At 47.2% G+C, this 18,349-nt stretch overlaps 1 protein-coding gene across 3 annotated transcripts in view; it reads right to left on the bottom strand.

Annotated features, from left to right (window-relative positions):
* Positions 1 to 18,349, bottom strand: part of LOC126535888 (BBSome complex member BBS7-like) — a 155,554-nt gene that overhangs the window by 52,924 nt on the left and 84,281 nt on the right. For all 3 annotated transcript variants that reach the window (XM_050182737.3, XM_055073326.1, XM_055073327.1), the window contains exon 14: positions 4,187 to 4,395. In XM_050182737.3, the coding sequence (XP_050038694.1) occupies positions 4,187 to 4,395 (209 nt within the window). The remainder of the gene's footprint in view (positions 1 to 4,186; positions 4,396 to 18,349) is intronic.

Below are 18,349 nucleotides of genomic sequence, written 5' to 3'. Positions count from 1 at the left end.
ACAGGCTAACAGTGAGCGGCGTGCGAGGCTGAGCAGAAAGCTGAAAAACCCTACGGCAAGTGCGCCTGCCGTGGGCCTACGATCCTGCATTATTGATAGCGCGTATTGATATGGTATTCTTGTTAAAAGTTCAGAGTATACTACCAGCGCGAGACACAGGACAACAAAGTGGATGAGAAGCGTGTCGTTTAGAATGCTATGTTACAACGTGCAGGTATCTATAAAAGTGACGGTAACTGCTCAAAACATTTGATGCGTCGGCTTTTGAGCCTTTAGAAATATTTAGATAGGACTCCCATACATATATTCACAACACACGCACCGCGATGGACGAACCAGGCTAGCGCTAAGGTTGAATTTCACAACACAATTTTCATTCCACGTCGTAATCACACAGATCGTTTGAGGCTTCGTTCAGGGGCACACGCGGGCGTTCGGGTTGGTGCTTCTTGTTGCGTTTGGCGTAAGATTATGGCTAGGAGCAGGCACCACATATGCGCAATGACGGGCAATATACACGCATCTTTTCTCCAGAAGCTGACGCCGAGCACGGGTAGCGCGAGGATCTTGTTGGGCTGACACGACAACTTCGTGGCAGCCGAATTCCGAATACTGCATATGCGGTGAGGGTAGCTATATGAACTTGTGGATAGGTTATCTTGTAGATTGTTGTAGCGAAGGAAGAACGAAACGGTCATAGAAGGTAGACAACACACAGCGCTGAACCAGCTGCGAACAGCTGTTTACGTGCGCCACGTCGCACTGAACTTCAGAAACCGCCGTTGCGCACTCCAAAACAAATCTCAACTTCAACGCGTGTTAGAATCATAAAACATGCATATTACTTGCTGCTAATAAATACAAGTCCACAATATTATTATGCAAACTTCTTATTCATTACAATAAAGGAATCATGCAGCGTATGTCACGAAACCTGGCAGTAAGCAACCCTAGGCGTCGCACCAATCGCATTTTTGAAATCGCAATCATGTGAAATGGGCCCTCTAAAAATCGCATTGCTACGCGTGCGACTGCACCGATTTTCATTGTTCCAGTCACAGCATGTGAAACAGCCTATACGCATTCCTCTCGGCTGCCATTGCATATGGCTGCTCATTAGCATAATTCGCGCGGCTAGTCGCACCAAGAATTATGGCAGAAAATCTCAGCAATGGCGGCTCAGCGCACCGTCATGCATCGTTAAAATGACGTTTACAAGACAGCCCTTCCTGTGACGCAACTCACGGGATATTCCTTCAGCAAGTCAGCAAGCTGGCATGGCGCATATCTTGGATCGCCACCACATAGTCGCGAAATTGCAGATGCATCGCACTGGCTTCTGTACGCTACCGCTCACATTCTTCTTGAAGCGCTAACGTCGCAATATATATATATATATATATATATATATATATATATATATATATATATATATATGCCAAGGACTAAAAGAATAAAATTTGCAGCTCTACGTTTTCTCATCTTGATGAAAACGCAAAATTGTATTTTGCAAAACTTGAATGCCTAAAATTCCTTCAAGCGTTAATCAATTCTGCTCGCTCTCCTCTCTAAGTAACTACTTGACTTTTTCCAAACCATGATCGATGTACGAGGAGTCACCGTGCTCTAAATATCTCAACCTTTTTTGCTCGCACTGATTCCTTTAAACACAGTTTTTTTTCCTTTGAACATTCGTCGTGATATAGCCCTCTTTCTTTCATAACTACGTGCAGGGATCTGGTTTATTACAAATAACATTGGAAGCCTCTTCATTCCCATCACGAAGATTACATAATCATGTTTCCTTCACGCGCAATATGGCAAAATAGACACCCCTAACTCGTGTGTGCTACCACGCGTTATCCGCTTGTGGAACTACCTTCCTGATGTCACGGTAGCTGAACGTAACAAAGAAAAATTTCGTCACCAGCTTAACACGCATTTTATTATTTACCAATTTACATGCATTTTATTTCTCGCCATGTTTCTGTGCGTTATAACAGAACTTGCAGTGATTATAGTGATTCTCGTGCTTGGTAATGCTATCGTACACTTTTTTTGTGTGCAATCTTAAACAATGTTCTTTTTTTATTATTTCTATAACTGTATGCTGTTTAGAATTGATACATCTTGTGAAGCACCCCTTACCCTATGCCCTTCGGGCCTGCAAGGTATATTGAATAAATAAATAAATAAATAAATAAATAAATAAATAAATAAATAAATAAATAAATAAATAAATAAATAATCAATTACGGATTGCGTATTTCTTACTTCCGATGTGATCTGGCCATGACACTTAGGTCCCATATTTACAATAACGAGGTTAAGTTGCTCGTAGCGATCTAGTATAAACTTCCCGCAGTTATCGGTATCACCGTCTAGATCCCGCATTCATGTCACCTAACAGGATAATTTGGGCATCACTCTCGAAACCCCTATTATCAGCATTTAGGCATTTCACTAAATCTTGGTTCCTTGCATTTCTTACCGTCCATAAATGTGTTACGCCCAGCCAAGTTTTCTTTCCCCCTCGTAAACCGAACGTGTTGTGAACACTTTGAATTCACTCTTTCTCATTTGGCTCCACTGTGTGTCAGCATTCCGACTCGCCCTCCCTTTGTTTCCGAGTAAGTCCTGTTGCACCCTTCTGAAATATAATTATGAATCGTTGGTGCCTATCTTAAGTCTCTAAGGTGCTTTCCTGTAGCCGCATACACACCTGCTTGTTCTCTATTTAACTGCTCGATCCTCAATTTCTAACCACTTTATCTTTCTTCTGCCGCGATGCATGTTTATGTAGCCAATTTCACGGCGAGCTCTCTTCTTTTCCGCCTTCTTCTGTGATTGACGGCGATGCTAGTCTCTAGAATAGCAGCTTGGGCTTGTTGGTTTTCCATCCTGCTTGTCTACATTTTGCGCTGTTACTAGCAGGATGCTACTCTGAGGTACTCCTAGGGGACCTTCTTCTGCATAACTGCCAACCCTGGCCTCCTGAGCGCCCCTGAGCTCCCTATGGGCGTATGCGCGGAGGCGAGCGCCACCTGGATAATGTTGTTCCAAAGAACCGAGTGGAGGGCACCGCTCTATAAGTGGTAGAAACGCTTGAAAAGGGGTTTGAGTTTCCGCCTAACAGAATCATGTTTTCTCGTATATTCAAATTATAATCCTACGCTATCATGTCTGTGGGTTTGTGTGAATCGTACTTTATGATTTTATTGCGATAGCAATTATATGAAAATAAAGACGCATTTCTGCCGTCGCCGTGAGGTTCCACATAAAGTCTAAGGACGATAAAAAAGTCGCCGCGCGCCGTATGCTCTATGTGCGAGTGAAAGCGTGCGAGGTTGAGCCAGCGAACCGGCTCAAGCTCCCGTGTGTGAGCGAGGAAGGCGGGCGGATAGCGCGCCCTCTCCGGTCGCGCAGGAGGCATGGGGTGAGGCGCGGGTCGTTCTCTGCTGCTGTGATCTGCGATCTCTGCAGGGTGCGCGTAGTGCCGCTAGCTTCGTATGCGCTGTGCTATCGACGTTCGTTTGCGTTGGAGAGACATCAAGGTCAATTAGATCGCTTCTCGGGCCGCGATTCCGCACTACAATATTTTGAGAGAGAGTTTCCGCGCTCATCGAGCGAGATGCGTTCACGTTTACCTGTGCGCGCGTGACACCGTGCTTGTTAATTTAGTAAAAACATGTTGGCGGGTCAGTTGGCTTGAATCCACGATAGAATGTGTAAGCGCGACTGAACGAGTTCTTGGAAAGAAAGAGACACACAGGGACAGCGCTGTCTCTGTGTGTCTGTTTCTTTCTAAGTCATTGTTCAGTCGTGCTCACATATTATATCTTTGTTAATTTAGTTAGTAAGCGAATCTTTAGGTGTTTACACGGCTGATAAGTCTACTATCCGTACTTCGTATTGCTATCTACCAATTCGCTATCGCAATCGGTGCTTCGCCTTTCGGGCAGAGCCATGACTTTTTTTAAGCATCTTACTTTGAGAAATTCGTTAGTTCAGTAACGTTTCTGTGCCACGCAGAGGGCTCGCACGGTTCGTAATGCGTGGTTAGGAACGAGTTTTCGCTCGCAAGACGGTCGGCGCCGGTCGCCGACACCGGATTTTTTTTACGACACGGGGCCCTCATCGCTATCGCCTCAATATAGCGTGCAAGTCAATAGAACTGAATGGGCACCTGTCCTGGTCATCCACGGAGTGCGCCCGCCGGTGCAGCGAGAGTGGCCGTATCTGGTACTGGCGCAGTTGGCAGCACTTTGGCTGCAACTGCGGAATGACGTAGGCACGCAAAACGCCCTGCTGGCCTTCGATGGTGCGAATCTTGACCTCGAGCCTCGATGTGTTCGCCTGGCACCGGAACGTGGCGAGCAGGTAGTTGCCACTTGTCTGCACATGACAGAGAGAGTGTCACTGAAGCCATCCTCTCCAAACGCTAAACTTTGCCTCTGGAAACCGTCATTGCTCCATAAGACAGGAAAGGGTTTAAAACTGAACCGGCTGCCAAGAAGCATAATCTACGCTTGGATACTGGCAGCGACAGCTTTGCAAACGATTACGCATCCTATTCAAAACCGTTGACATTTGCTTTTTACATGATGCATCCGTTCACAAATGCCCTGTTGAAGCGTGTTTAGCGTGTTGACTTTAAAGCGACACTAAAGGCAAATACTAAGTCAAGCTAAAGTGATAGATTAGTGCTCTAGAATCTCTAAGGCGTCAATATTATCGCTAACAGAACCTTAATAATGAAGAAATTGAGGTAAATGGAGGACGTGATTAGGGACTCCCCTGGGACATTCAAGCACTTGCCCGATGACGAAAGTACTCCTCAGATAAATTCTGTCACTAGTACTCAACAACTTGTTGCAAAAGGTATCCTCGTATTGAATTATAACATGAAAGAAAATGCTACTTGTCCACTCCTTTCATTTTCAGAAAAAAAAAGAAAACTCATTGACATTACCGTTGACAACGACGCAGGCGGACGAAAGGTTTTGTTTTCGCTCGACTCTGCGCCGCCTGCGCTTTCGTGTTTCAGTACTTTCCTGATCGCATAATGTTGCGCTGATGTTAGTGGCTCGCGAAACTCGCACAAATTGCAAGTAGCACGAGAAATCATCTTCCATGTGATGTCGCGGGATGCCCGAGCGGTCTACTCCACTTCACCAAAAAGCAGCTGCAGCGGCGAATCCGACACTCTGTCTTGGCTCGGTACCGCCGTCTGTCGGGCTCAGTTTTACTCACCGACGGCAGCATAGGGTGGTGATGGCGTATACAACGTCACCATTCCCCCGGTTGGGTGGCGGGACATTTGAATTTCGGAAAAGGTACCCAGACCCTTCAGATGCAACTTTGTTGTGAACGAAGTCTTCTTGGCACCAAACAAGCGTTGTGAGGTTTCTGGAATGGTATTTAAACAGTCGACGTCGACTTAGTATTTGCCTTTAGTGTTAAGTCTTACCTTGCACTGCCGTGAACCTCGGTCACACTTATTTTCATAGGAGTCACTACCGTGCACTGCATCTAGCCAAGACGTTTACTTAGTTGTACTGAGAGCCATATCAAATGGAGTGTCTTAAATTTAGTGAACGTAAATATATTTAACATGGCGCACGGAAGGCTTTTGCGCATACGCTGCGAACTATCAGATCTAGAGTATCTATGCACAGAGAAGGAAGGTGAGTTGTTCAAATAGCGTGCTAGCGGTTTTCTTTGGATTTAGCGTTAACAGTTTTGCATGGCTTCCTAGCTGGTGTGATAAAATGGAAGAAAACGGGGCACCCTCATGGGATTGAACTCACCACTGCATTTCAAAGAAAATACTTGACAGTGTTGCAACCTACAAGAGCCGGCAATTTCATGACGACTGCCTAGTCCGCCTGTCTGCGCCGCACGTTAATCGAGAGCTTCATACTCGAAGACGCAAGTGAATTCGTACCCAAAAATCTAATCTCTACTCGTATTTTTCGGCAGGACCCAAGCAGATCACGTACTGAGGCAGAACGCAAGCCTTTTGCATCCCTTTATGTATAGTCTCTATGGTTGACGATGATGACTTCGACATATCTTGTTTCCATATCCTGTGAGTTTAATGATGTAAATGGCTACAAAAGTAAGCAACGCTGCAGTCCTACCTGGAAAACCTAATAGACGCTGCACGGAAGAGTCCCTTTTCCTAGGGGAAACGTTGTACAGTTTTGCCGCAGAAGCGTTTTAGAGCCACGTTCCTGTGGCAAGCGTAGGCGTTCCTGGCTTAATTGAGCGAACGAGCAGAGTGAAAGATTCGAGCGAACGCGGTGCGCAGCCGGGGATGAAAAAAAGCGGCGAGAGATATGAGGCGCCAGGTGGAAAGGGGAAGAGGGTATGGCTAAAACGTGAGAAGAAAAACGTAGTGCAGTGAGGGTGCCTACGAGATGGCGCCAGATTAGCCTGCGTCGTCTGGGAGGTTTGTCGCCGGCGGCTTTTTTGAGTCGCGCCGACGCTAGGCCCCGCACACTCTCAAGTTCAACAAATGGCCACAGAGGGCGAAAAAATCGACCGCGCGCCTACGCTAATAAAACGAGCATAGTAGGAGCACTCAAGGGATGCCCGCGTTAGTTTCAATATTTCCCGCTAGAGGCTCCGCAATAAGCGCAATTTCATATTATAAACTTTCTTCTACAATTGCCGAAGCATTTTTATTACATAAAGAAGAGTACAAAATTATCATTGCTAATTACATATAGTACTTTTTATTAGTAAGTTTATTGTTTTTGTCATTATAAACGCAAATAGCGGTCAGCATCATCGATCTTCCACGTGATCTCTGGTCTGGATTCCAAATTTTTACGGGTATCTGCGAGTGCACGGCGGCACGGATTCATTCGTTCGTACATTTAGACTGGTTGCTTCTTTGTTGCTGAAACTAGCTTATCGCGCTTCGATGTCTCGCGTTGTTTAACTTCGGGTGAAGTGACGTGTTTGCAAGCGGACATGTAACCCCGAAAGCTAGGTTTCGGTTGTGAGCCATATGTCTGCATCGACACGGGAACCGTATTCTGCGACTGAGGACAGCAGTACCGGTGAGTCGTTTAATATCGCTGCCTGAATCCTTATGTAATATTGCTCGCGTTAACTTACAGACGGAGACAGGCTAACGAACTAGATGCTGCATTATATATGGGCAGTCAGGACCTTCCGTTGCTGCTTCCGAAATAAACTTTTAGTTCGAGGCCAGCACTATAGACACTTTAACGAAAGACAAAGCGATATCGGAACGCGCATCATATTTTTTCTTCTTGTTGTAGCCGTAACCATGGGTGACTAAGTAGCCGTATCAGTATACTTTTTTTCGAGAGCGCCGGCAACTTCTTTCGTCCACAGAACCGAATAACCCTTTGATAAACTGAATATAAAGTACTGAATATAATGTATTAAACAGTTGCACGCATGGTACTTCACCAATATTTCGTACCTGATTTCATTTCATTTCATTTTATTTCCTTAAAGGCCCCGTTGAAGGGGTATTACATAAGGGGTGGGTACATACATACATAAAAAAATTGAAGGCCAGATTTTTATTGCAGGGTAAGATAATTTGTTACGGTGTTTAAAAATGTGCTAGGACAGGTTATGACTGTGATTTCGTTGGAAAGGCCGTTCCAGTCTGTTGCTGCACGAAAAAAGAATGAAGACGAAAAAGTGACAGTGCGTGTACGTGGGCGCGCGACTTGTTGCGGGTGACCGGTGCGGCTGGATATGCGTGCCGGGGGGAGAATGTATGGTGGTTTGCCAAGTGAGCTGTAAAAGAACTTGTGAAAAAGACAAAGACTAGCAAGGCGGCGGCGAGATGCAAGCAATGATAAACCAGATTCTGTTTTTAGTGCCGATACACTGATGTTGTAGGAGTACTTAGAATGAATAAATCTTGCAGCTCGATTTTGAAGCGATTCCAGTTGATTGACGAGATATACTTGATGAGGGTTCCAAATGGGGGATGCATATTCTAATTTCGCCCTGACGAGAGTCTGATAGGCTAGTAATTTTACATGTTGGGGGGCGTGGCGCAAGTGGCGTTTTAAAAACCCGAGTGTTTTGTTAGCAGATGAAATGATGTTCATAATGTGCGTTTCCCAGGTTAAATCACTACAAAGGGTTACTCCGAGATATTTGTAGGAAGGAACTAATTCAAGGTTGACGTCAGCAATTTGGTACGAGAAAACAAGTGGATTTCTGCGGCGGTGGAAGGAGACAGTCTTACATTTGTTAGGGTTTAGTTCCATTAGCCAAAGGTTACACCATTCCTGTACACTTCGCAGGTCGTTTTGAAGGGACATGTTATCGGAAACGCTGTTAATTTTACGATAAATTACACAATCGTCTGCAAACATACGGATGTTAGAAGATACATGCATGGGTAGGTCATTAATGTAAATTAGAAATAGTAGTGGACCAAGGACTGACCCTTGGGGTACGCCTGAGGTTACAGGGGTAGAGTTAGATGCCTGATTGTTGACAAAGACTGATTGTGAACGGTTACTTAAGAATTCTTTAATCCATGCTAAGATATTGGTATTCCGATGTAATGCGGCAAGTTTTAGTAGTAGACGCTCATGAGGAACTTTGTCAAAAGCTTTGGCGAAATCTAGGAAGATGGCGTCAGTCTGGAAGTTAGAGTCAAGGTTAACATGCAGGTCATGAACGAACATAGCTAGCTGCGTTTCGCAGGAAAAACCTTTCCTGAAGCCATGCTGCGCAGGATGAAAAAAATGGTTGGCATCAAGGAAGTCCATGATATGTGTGTAGATGATATTGTAACGGACAGTTAAGGAAACCCAGATACAACTATTTATTGTGGGCGAACTTGTGCCCTGGGGTAAAATAAAAAACACTGCCGCGTTCTAAACGGGAGATCAGGAAGGCCTTCTCTCTCGAGCGTCGCTTCACCTCGTCTTCTTCTTGTAGACGCCGACAACGGCCACCTGCGATGCGAGTGCGTGCGGCGAAAACACGTGCCATTACTTCGTCCTTTTCCTTCAATACTCCGTTGTCGTCTTGAGGGGGCGCACGAACCTGCGCGCGTTGTTTAAATGTTTCTGCCTTGTATCATTATCCCCCCTCCAAAACGCATCGTCCCGATGCGTAAAGCGACGAAATTGTTCACAAGCAGTTGTCCACACTAACGTGGTATATGGCACAGAAAAGATGTTTGGTCGAATAATCACTGCCTGTCATAATATGGCTTCAGTCTGACCACATGTACAGTTTCTGTGCGACGCCGGCATCGTGATGAGCTCACTTGTCCTTCTGGCGTAACTTCGTAGTTCAGGGGACTGATGCGGCGAAGTACTCGGTAAGGGCCGAAGTAACGGCGCAAAAGCTTTTCGGACAGGCCGCGCGTCCGCACGGGGGTCCACACCCATACTCTGTCACCTGGTGCATACTCGACTTCCCTTCGTCGCAGGTTGTAACGGTCCGCGTCGATGCGCTGCCTTTGTTGAATGCGATGTCGCGCCAGCTGACGTGCTTCTTCGGCCCTCTGTGTAAAGTCACTGATGTCAGGGTTCTGTTCTGTACTGTCGCTGACAGGCAGCATTGCATCCAAGGGTGTGGTAACTGTTCGACCAAAAACAAGTTGGAATGGCGTTACTTGAGTGGTTTCTTGCAATGCGGTATTGTAGGCGAATGTAGCATAGGGTAGGATCTTGTCCCATGTACGGTGTTCTAAGTCTACGTAAATTGACAACATATCGGTCAGCGTCCTGTTCAATCGCTCGGTTAACCCATTTGTTTGAGGATGATAGGCAGTTGTTTTCCTGTGGCTGGTATGAGTGAATTTCATGATGGATTGCGTCAAATCGGCTGTGAACGAAGTTCCTCGGTCCGTGATAATAATTGCAGGGGCACCGTGTCGTAATACTATCTTGGTGACAAAGAATTCAGCCACTTCAACGGCCGTTGCACTGATTAGAGAGGATGTCTCGGCATATCGCGTTAGGTAATCAGTCGCTACTACAATCCATCGTTTCCCCGATGACGATGTCGGAAAAGGACCAAGCAAGTCCATTCCTACTTGTTCGAACGGGGCTCCTGGGGGTTCTATTGGTTGAAGGAGGCCTGCGGGTTTTAATGGAGGCGTTTTGCGTCTTTGGCAATCCCGACATGTTCGTACATAATGCTGCACTGAATTCAAAAGCTTTGGCCAGTAGTATTTAGCATGAATTCGGGCGAAGGTTCTGCTCACTCCGAGGTGTCCTGCTGATGGGTCATCGTGACAGGCTTCTAAGATTTCCGATCGCAAAGCTGAAGGAACAACGAGTAGAAATTTCTCTGTGCTGTGCTCAAAATTTCTTTTGTACAGGACGCCATTTCTCAGCACATACGATGACAATCCCCGGCAGAAAACTCGCTGAACATGGACGTGGTGTCCCTCGAGGTGCCTGATGAGTAGAAGCAACTCAGCGTCAGACTGCTGGTGTTTGGCCATCTCAGATGTGGTCACGGCTCCAAGAAACGAAAATTCGTCTCCATCTTTCACAGGAGCAGATTCGACCGGAGCACGTGATAAACAATCAGCGTCACTGTGCTTGCGACCTGACTTGTGCACGACCGTTATGTCGTATTCCTGCAGCCTCAGACTCCATCTAGCAAGTCGTCCAGACGGATCTTTCAGGTTTGCAAGCCAGCACAATGAGTGATGGTCACTGATTGCTCGGAACGGTCTACCGTATAAGTATGGTCGGAATTTTCCTATGGCCCATATTACTGCGAGGCATTCTTTTTCGGTGGCTGAATAGTTGGTTTCAGCCCTCGAAAGAGTGCGGCTAGCGTATGCAATCACTCTTTCCTCTCCGTTTTGCCATTGAACGAGGACGGCACCAAGTCCTAAATTGCTGGCGTCTGTGTGGATGTCTGTTTCCGCTTCCTCATCAAAGTGCGCAAGGACCGGGTGGTTTTGAAGTCGCCGTCGCAGCTCATTGAACGCATCTTCTTGTTCACTGTGCCATACGAAAGGCATATCTTCTTTCGTTAATCGCGTTAACGGCTCGGCAATCTTCGAAAAGTTTTTGACGAAACGTCTGTAATAGGCACAAAGTCCTAGGAATCGCCTAATGGCCTTTTTGTTGGTTGGTCTAGGAAACTTTTCTACTGCTGCGGTCTTCTCAGGGTCAGGACGGATGCCTTCGGAGCTAATCACATGGCCGAGGAAAAGGAGCTCATGGAAGCCGAAGTGACATTTTTGTGGCTTTATCGTCAGCCCTGCTGAACTAATAGCTTTGAGCACAGTCCTTAGTCGTTCCACATGCTGAGCAAAGGTGGTAGAAAAAATCACGACATCGTCGAGATAAACCAGACAGGACTGCCACTTTAACCCGGAGAGCACAGTGTCCATCATCCGCTGAAAGGTGGCAGGTGCGGAACAGAGGCCGAACGGAAGTACCTTGAATTCGTATAGTCCGTCTGGTGTCACGAATGCTGTCTTCTCGCGATCCCGTTCGTCCACTTCTATTTGCCAGTATCCGCTTTTGAGGTCGAGAGAGGAAAAGAATTTCGCATCCCGTAGTCTATCGAGGGTGTCATCGATCCTCGGAAGTGGATAGACATCCCGCTTTGTGACGACGTTTAGCTTCCGATAATCAACGCAGAAGCGCAAGGTCTGATCCTTTTTCTTTACCAGCACTACAGGCGAAGCCCATGGGCTGGTCGATGGTTGAATTACGTCGTCTCGAAGCATTTCTTCGACTTGTTTGCTGATGACCTCTCTCTCCTTCGGTGACACTCGGTAGGGATGCTGGCAAATGGGCCTCACAGCTTCGTCGACAATGATGCGGTGTCTGGCGATGGATGTTCTCTGGACTTTCGATGTCGTTGAGAAACATGAGGCGAATTCTCGTACAAGGTTCTCTATTTGCTGCTTCTGGCTCGGTGATAGTGCTGCTTCGATGTGGACGGATGCGAGTATGGAGTCTACGTTGTCAGACTCCAGTAGTGCACCATCGGAAGAGCTCAAATCCGTAATTTGTTCATAATTGTTAAGGCGGGCAATGACGGTTCCCTTCGCAACATGCTGAACTTCATTTCCAAAATTAGTCAGGAAGACATTTGAACACCCGTCACGCAGCCGAACAAGGCCCCTTGCCATACAGATCCCTTTTTCGAGTAAGAGCCCAGTGTTACTGTCGGCTATTCCTTCATAGTCGCTGAATACGGTGCTTCTTACGGCGACAGCTATGCTGGATCTTGGGGGTATCGTGACGTCGTCGTCTATAATCTGAAGCGCATCGAATCGTTCTTCACTCTCGAACGTCGCGATGGCGTGCTTCGTTGAGAACGACACACAGGATTCCTGCAAGTTGATAACTGCACCGTTCGCCTGCAAAAAGTCCATTCCAATAATTACATCCCTTGAGCATTCTGATAGCACAATGAAACTGGCGACGTATGTAAAGCCGCGTATTCCGATTCTAGAAGTGCACCTGCCCACCGGGTTGATAAGGTGTCCACCGGCGGTTCGAATTTGCGGTCCTCTCCAAGGAGTCAGCACTTTTTTCAGTCTTCTGGCAAGTACTTTGCTCATAACGGAATGGTCTGCGCCTGTGTCTACTAAAGCAGTAATTTCGCAGCCGTCTATAAACACACATAAATCGGAAGCTACGTCACTCTTTTCGCAACTGCTCTCGCGTCCGTCGTTATATTTCAGAATCAGCGCTGGAGGCTCCGTTCGTGCGTCGACAGCGGCCTCACCTCCACAGGTCGCCGGCATTAGTTTTCCCGACGTGGGCTTTGGGGGCGTCGCCTTGGGGAGCTTGAGGATGGACGCGGGCTCGGTGATCGATACCTCAGCGGCACTGTTGACCGAGGTTGGTGTTGCTGTGAAGTCTGCGGGCTTTGGCGCATTGACAAATACTCCTGGATCTCGAAAGGGCGTTCACCGTTTCTTGGGCAAGGAGCGTTTATGGAAAACCCCCGAAGTCCCGCTCTGCGGTATTCGCACATCCTGTAGAGATGACCAGCTTCGCCGCAGTGGTAGCACAGCGGGATTCTATCAGGAGTGCGCCATATGTCAGCTTTCCGGTATCTCGTCTCCGGCGGAGACGGCAAGAACCGAGGTTCAGGTACATGCGCAGTTGCCGCGACGAAGGTACGTCCTGGAGATCCTCTGAGTACCTCGGCGTACGATACCGTCGGCCGTACCGGTGACGACGCTTGCGGCTGTGCTGGTGGGTGCTGTTCGCGGACGGCTTGTCTCACTTCTTCGCGAACCACTTCTGCTAACGAAGAGACCTCTGTGGGGCCGTTGTTCCGCTGTTGCCTCTGGAGCTCTTCTCGAACCACAGACCTTATGAGCTCTCGTAAGACCTCGACGCTGTTCCCGAACATTGCCGGCATCGCATCCACAGAGGCGATGTTCATATCGCGGTTGTAGAGTCTCGCACGCTGTTGAAGAGTCCTTTCCATAGTTGTCGCCTCGGAGCGGAATTCGGCGACGGTGCGTGGAGGGCTGCGAACCAGACCAGCAAAAAGCTCCTGCTTCACGCCGCGCATCAGGTGCCAAAGCTTCTTGTCCTCGCTCATGCTCGGGTCGGCTCGGCGGAATAAGCGGGACATATCTTCGAGATACATTGCCACGCTTTCGTTGTTTCGCTGGCTTCTTGCTTGCAAAGCGGCTTCGGCTCTTTCCCGGCGGTCTGTGCTCGGATACGTGGCCAACAGCTCCCGTCGGAAGTCATCCCACGACCGGAGGACAGCTTCGTGGTTTTCAAACCACGTTCGCGCACAGTCTTGCAACGCGAAGTAAACATTGCGGAGCTTCCGGTTTTCGTCCCATCCGTTGTAGTCAGCGACGCGCTCGAAGCCTTCCAACCAGTCCTCGGCGTCTTCGAAGGTGTCGCCGTGAAAAGGCTCGGGCGTTCGCGGCTGATCAACCACGATGCGGGTTGAGGCTGTCTGAGATGTCATTTCTGTATTATCTGCTGCTGCTGTTATAGTCTGCTCCGGCAAAAGAGGAAACTCGGGCGGCTCACCACGTAGGCGACGGCTCGTGCGCTGGTGGACGGGCGTAAGCTCGTTGGGTCTGAGATGGCGTGGTTCCGGGCTGCTTTCTCCAACTCGAATTGGGCTGGAAATCATTACCCCGCACCTCCACCAGAATTGTAACGGACAGTTAAGGAAACCCAGATACGACTATTGATTGTGGGCGAACTTGTGCCCTGGGGTAAAATAAAAAACACTGCCGCGTTCTAAACGGGAGATCAGGAAGGCCTTCTCTCTCGAGCGTCGCTTCACCTCGTCTTCTTCTTGTAGACGCCGACAACGGCCACCTGCGATGCGAGTGCGTGCGGCGAAAACACGTGCCATTACTTCGTCCTTTTCCTTCAATACTCCGTTGTCGTCTTGAGGGGGCGCACGAACCTGCGCGCGTTGTTTAAATGTTTCTGCCTTGTATCAATATGTTCAAGGATTTTGCAGGGTACACTGGTTAATGAGATGGGGCGATAATTTAATGGGGAGTGTTTGTTGCCCGATTTGTGAACTGGAACGACCTTTCCGTGCTTCCAATCGGGAGGCAGCACGCCTGTTGAAACTGACTGTGAATATAGAAGACAGAGATATGCTGCACAAATATGTTTAGTGTTTTTAAGAAGTTTAGACGTAATGTCGTCCACACCAGCTGCCGATGAAAGTTTGATATTGTCTATGAGGGATGTAATGCCGGATGGAAAAAATGTAATTGGTGGCATGGTACATTGAAAGTTCGCATGAGGAATAGAAAATGACATTTCAGTTTCTTGTGTAAATACTGACGCAAAGGTTGTGTTAAACAAGTGAGCGCATTCGGCGTCGGTTAGGGAATCACCTAATTCATTTGATAAGGTAATAGTTCGCGTGTCCTGTGGGCTTAAGACTTGCCAGATTTTTTTTGGGTTGTTCTTAAGCATGTGCGGCACATCAGAATAAAAGAATGAGCGTTTGGCATGAAGTATGGCTTCCAGATAGGCAGTTTCAGCTGCTTTGTATTTTTCCCATGCGTCAGGGGTGTTACGGGTCTTAGCTGCTCGGAAGAGACGTTTTTTCTTGTTTTCTAATCGCTTCAGCGCTTTACTGAACCAGGATTGTGCTGAATTGGAATGAATGCTGATTTGGGGAATGTATTTGCCAACTAAGTTGTTTAGTTTCTCTTTGAAAATTTGCCAATTTTCACCCATGGTATGACAAGAAAAGGCACTTGCAAAACTGGGGTAAAATTGCGTTAGTTCATGATTAATTGCTTCATAATTGCCCTTTTCATACAAGCGAATAGTCTTTTTAACAGTCGGGGTGAAAACGGGTTTAATTACAAAGTCGACATGAATGACTTTATGGTCACTGATTTCGGGAAGATACGCGATGGATGACACGCTCTCAGGATTACTTGTTAAGACAAGGTCTAGTATATTTTGGCAGTTATCGGTGACACGGGTTGGTTCTGTGAGCACTTGAGATAAGTTAAAGTTGAGGCATACCTCAAGGAACTCGTTCGATTCCCTTGATGTAGCCGTTGGTGCAGGCCGGCTTGACCAATCGATATTAGGAAAATTAAAGTCTCCAAATAGAATTACATGCATGTTGGGGTGTTTGGTGGTTATTGCACTTAAGATGTTATTCAGTTTGAAAGAGAAGTCTGGAGTACTATGAGGGGGCCTATAGCAGACGCCAAGTAAAATTGAATAGGGTGCGGCATGGCATTTAAGCCATAGGATTTCAAGATCGGACATAGTGTTAACAGATGTACACGATATATTTTGGTCTACGGCGACAAGTGCCCCTCCCCCCCTCGTGCCCTTGCGATCGTTTCGGAAGAGTTGAAAATTTGGTAGGTCAGCGAGCACTTCGCTGTCCGTTACGTCTCCTGTAAGCCATGTTTCCGTTAATATTAGAAGGTTACTGCAAGATGACGAAACCAGATTAGAAATAATGTCACGTTTTGGGATGAAGCTCCGTATGTTAGTGAAAATAGCGGAAAGGAACAAGTTTGATCGCGGGGCGGGCCGAGGGCGGGAAGGCACATGTTGATGACTGGGCAATTGCTACGATATTTCCTTAACAGATTCTGTGGAATGGTCAAACACGTATCGTTTGGTACCTATATGTAATGTTTTGAAGCAGAGAGAGTAGGACGTGGATTTCGATTTAGCGAAAGCAATAAGGTTTTTACGAGCAATTCTGATGGGCTGAGGGAAATCTTCTCCGACGCTGAAATTGCTTATCTTAAATTTAGGGCCATTAGAAAGTAGAGACTCTTTAGTTTTGAATTGGTTAAATTTTACGATAAGTGGCCGAGCACGGCCTTCTCTATGGCGTCCAAGGCGATGCGCACGGTCAATATGGTTGGGATCAATGACGAAGTTCAAGTGTTCATTGCAGTGGCGGATGACGATTTTTTCAGATTCTGCAAATGTTTCTTTCGGGTTAGGATCGGAGATGTTATAAAATATTAGGTTATTACGGCGTGACCTGTTTTCGTTATCATCCATCTGTGTAGCAAGGCGTGCGATCTGACCTGCCATTTGGGTGGTATCTATTCTTATGGTATCAAGGTCAGTTCGTAGTGTTGAAATGGCTTTGTAATGTCTTTCTAAGTCAGTCATGCGTTTACTTAAGTCCGTTAGCGTTTTGTCTCTTGTTAGTAGCTTGCTTTTTAGGTCTAGTACTTCGGTAATAAGTTTTGGCTGGCCAGAAGCTAGCTTTCCTAATTCAGACATTACGTTTTCAATACCGGGAGGGCCAGGGTTAGTTTCAATATCACCCGACAAAAGCAACAAAGACCGTATGACATGAACACATTCGATAACAATTGTAGCGCAGCACCATGGGCTCGGTAGCTGTATTAGGAAGTAGTTACTGGATTTTTTCCCGAAAGAATGATACGTTCTACTGACCTGCATGGCGAAATACAGCGGATTAGTGGTCTGCGCTGAAGCACAGCCACCGAGCCCACAGAGCGCGGGGGATGACAGGGCCGGCTTTATAGCTGACGTAGGGGACGATGTTGCTGACGATGGCGCGTTCCATGGTGAATGAGGATCCAAAGAAGGTAGCGATGGCGCTGTTTTACATGATGAATCGGTCGTGGCGGGAGCAGGCAAGGGGCCCGCGCTGGGTGTGCTGGGCCGAATTTCTGGGATGGCTGTGGCTTGGGGGAAGGCCAGAATTGCGGGCAATAGAAGAAGTCCGGTGATGAAACCGTGCACCTGCATGGCGAAATACAGCGGATTAGTGGTCTGCGCTGAAGCACAGCCACCGAGCCCACAGAGCGCGGGGGATGACAGGGCCGGCTTTATAGCTGACGTAGGGGACGATGTTGCTGACGATGGCGCGTTCCATGGTGAATGAGGATCCAAAGAAGGTAGCGATGGCGCTGTTTTACATGATGAATCGGTCGTGGCGGGAGCAGGCAAGGGGCCCGCGCTGGGTGTGCTGGGCCGAATTTCTGGGATGGCTGTGGCTTGGGGGAAGGCCAGAATTGCGGGCAATAGAAGAAGTCCGGTGATGAAACCGTGCACCTGCATGGCGAAATACAGCGGATTAGTGGTCTGCGCTGAAGCACAGCCACCGAGCCACCGAGCCCATGGTTGCAAATGTTCTTGCTGTTCATTTCGGTTTACCTCAGGACATTTACTTTTGCATTAGTGAAGTGGCGCATCACGTTAGTGCAGAAAAAGAATGCATCATTTCTAATAGCTTGATGTCTTTCATGAATTTGCTTGTGAAGCCAGCAGCTTGATATCTTCTAGTGTATAAATGAGCGCATAAATGTTCTCATTTGTGATCTTAATAATGCTTAAGCTGTTGACATGCATTGTAGATAGGCAGACACAAATTTACAAAGGTTACAAAAACAACCACCTTAGCAAAGCATGGAAGTGGCTACGTCAGGCGGCTCGACTGATAACTGTAGAAACGTCATTCAAAGCACATGCAATTATCCTCCACTTCCGGCGGCGTTTTCTCTACTTCCTTTTTAAATATAGAGATGTTGATCCATAAATATTTTCACAGACAACAATTAAATTTCTTTATTTTCGCTTTTCCTTTCTGTTTGGCTGTTGCCTTGGCTCTCTGCCTTAGTAGATCGCTTAATTTCTCAACTCTTTGCGATTCTTGTTTCCAGTTGCCAATTTTGCACGAAAAGTTCTGTACAATTAGGGAAAAGCGAGATGAGGTAACGGGTAACAGTCATATTGTTTATGTGTTTAATGGTTATTGCGGGGTCTCAGGATGGACGCAGTTTCGCATGACTTTATTTTCCACCCTATCTTACCCAAATCGCGGCTATATGGTTCCGAGGATCAGCCACCGTCGCGGCGAGCCGTCACTCAAG

Source organism: Dermacentor andersoni, chromosome 4, assembly GCF_023375885.2.
Source record: "Dermacentor andersoni chromosome 4, qqDerAnde1_hic_scaffold, whole genome shotgun sequence".
Lineage (NCBI taxonomy): Eukaryota > Metazoa > Arthropoda > Arachnida > Ixodida > Ixodidae > Dermacentor > Dermacentor andersoni.
The sequence above is the reverse complement of the archived record's forward strand: the minus strand, read 5'-3'. Positions and strand labels throughout refer to the sequence as shown.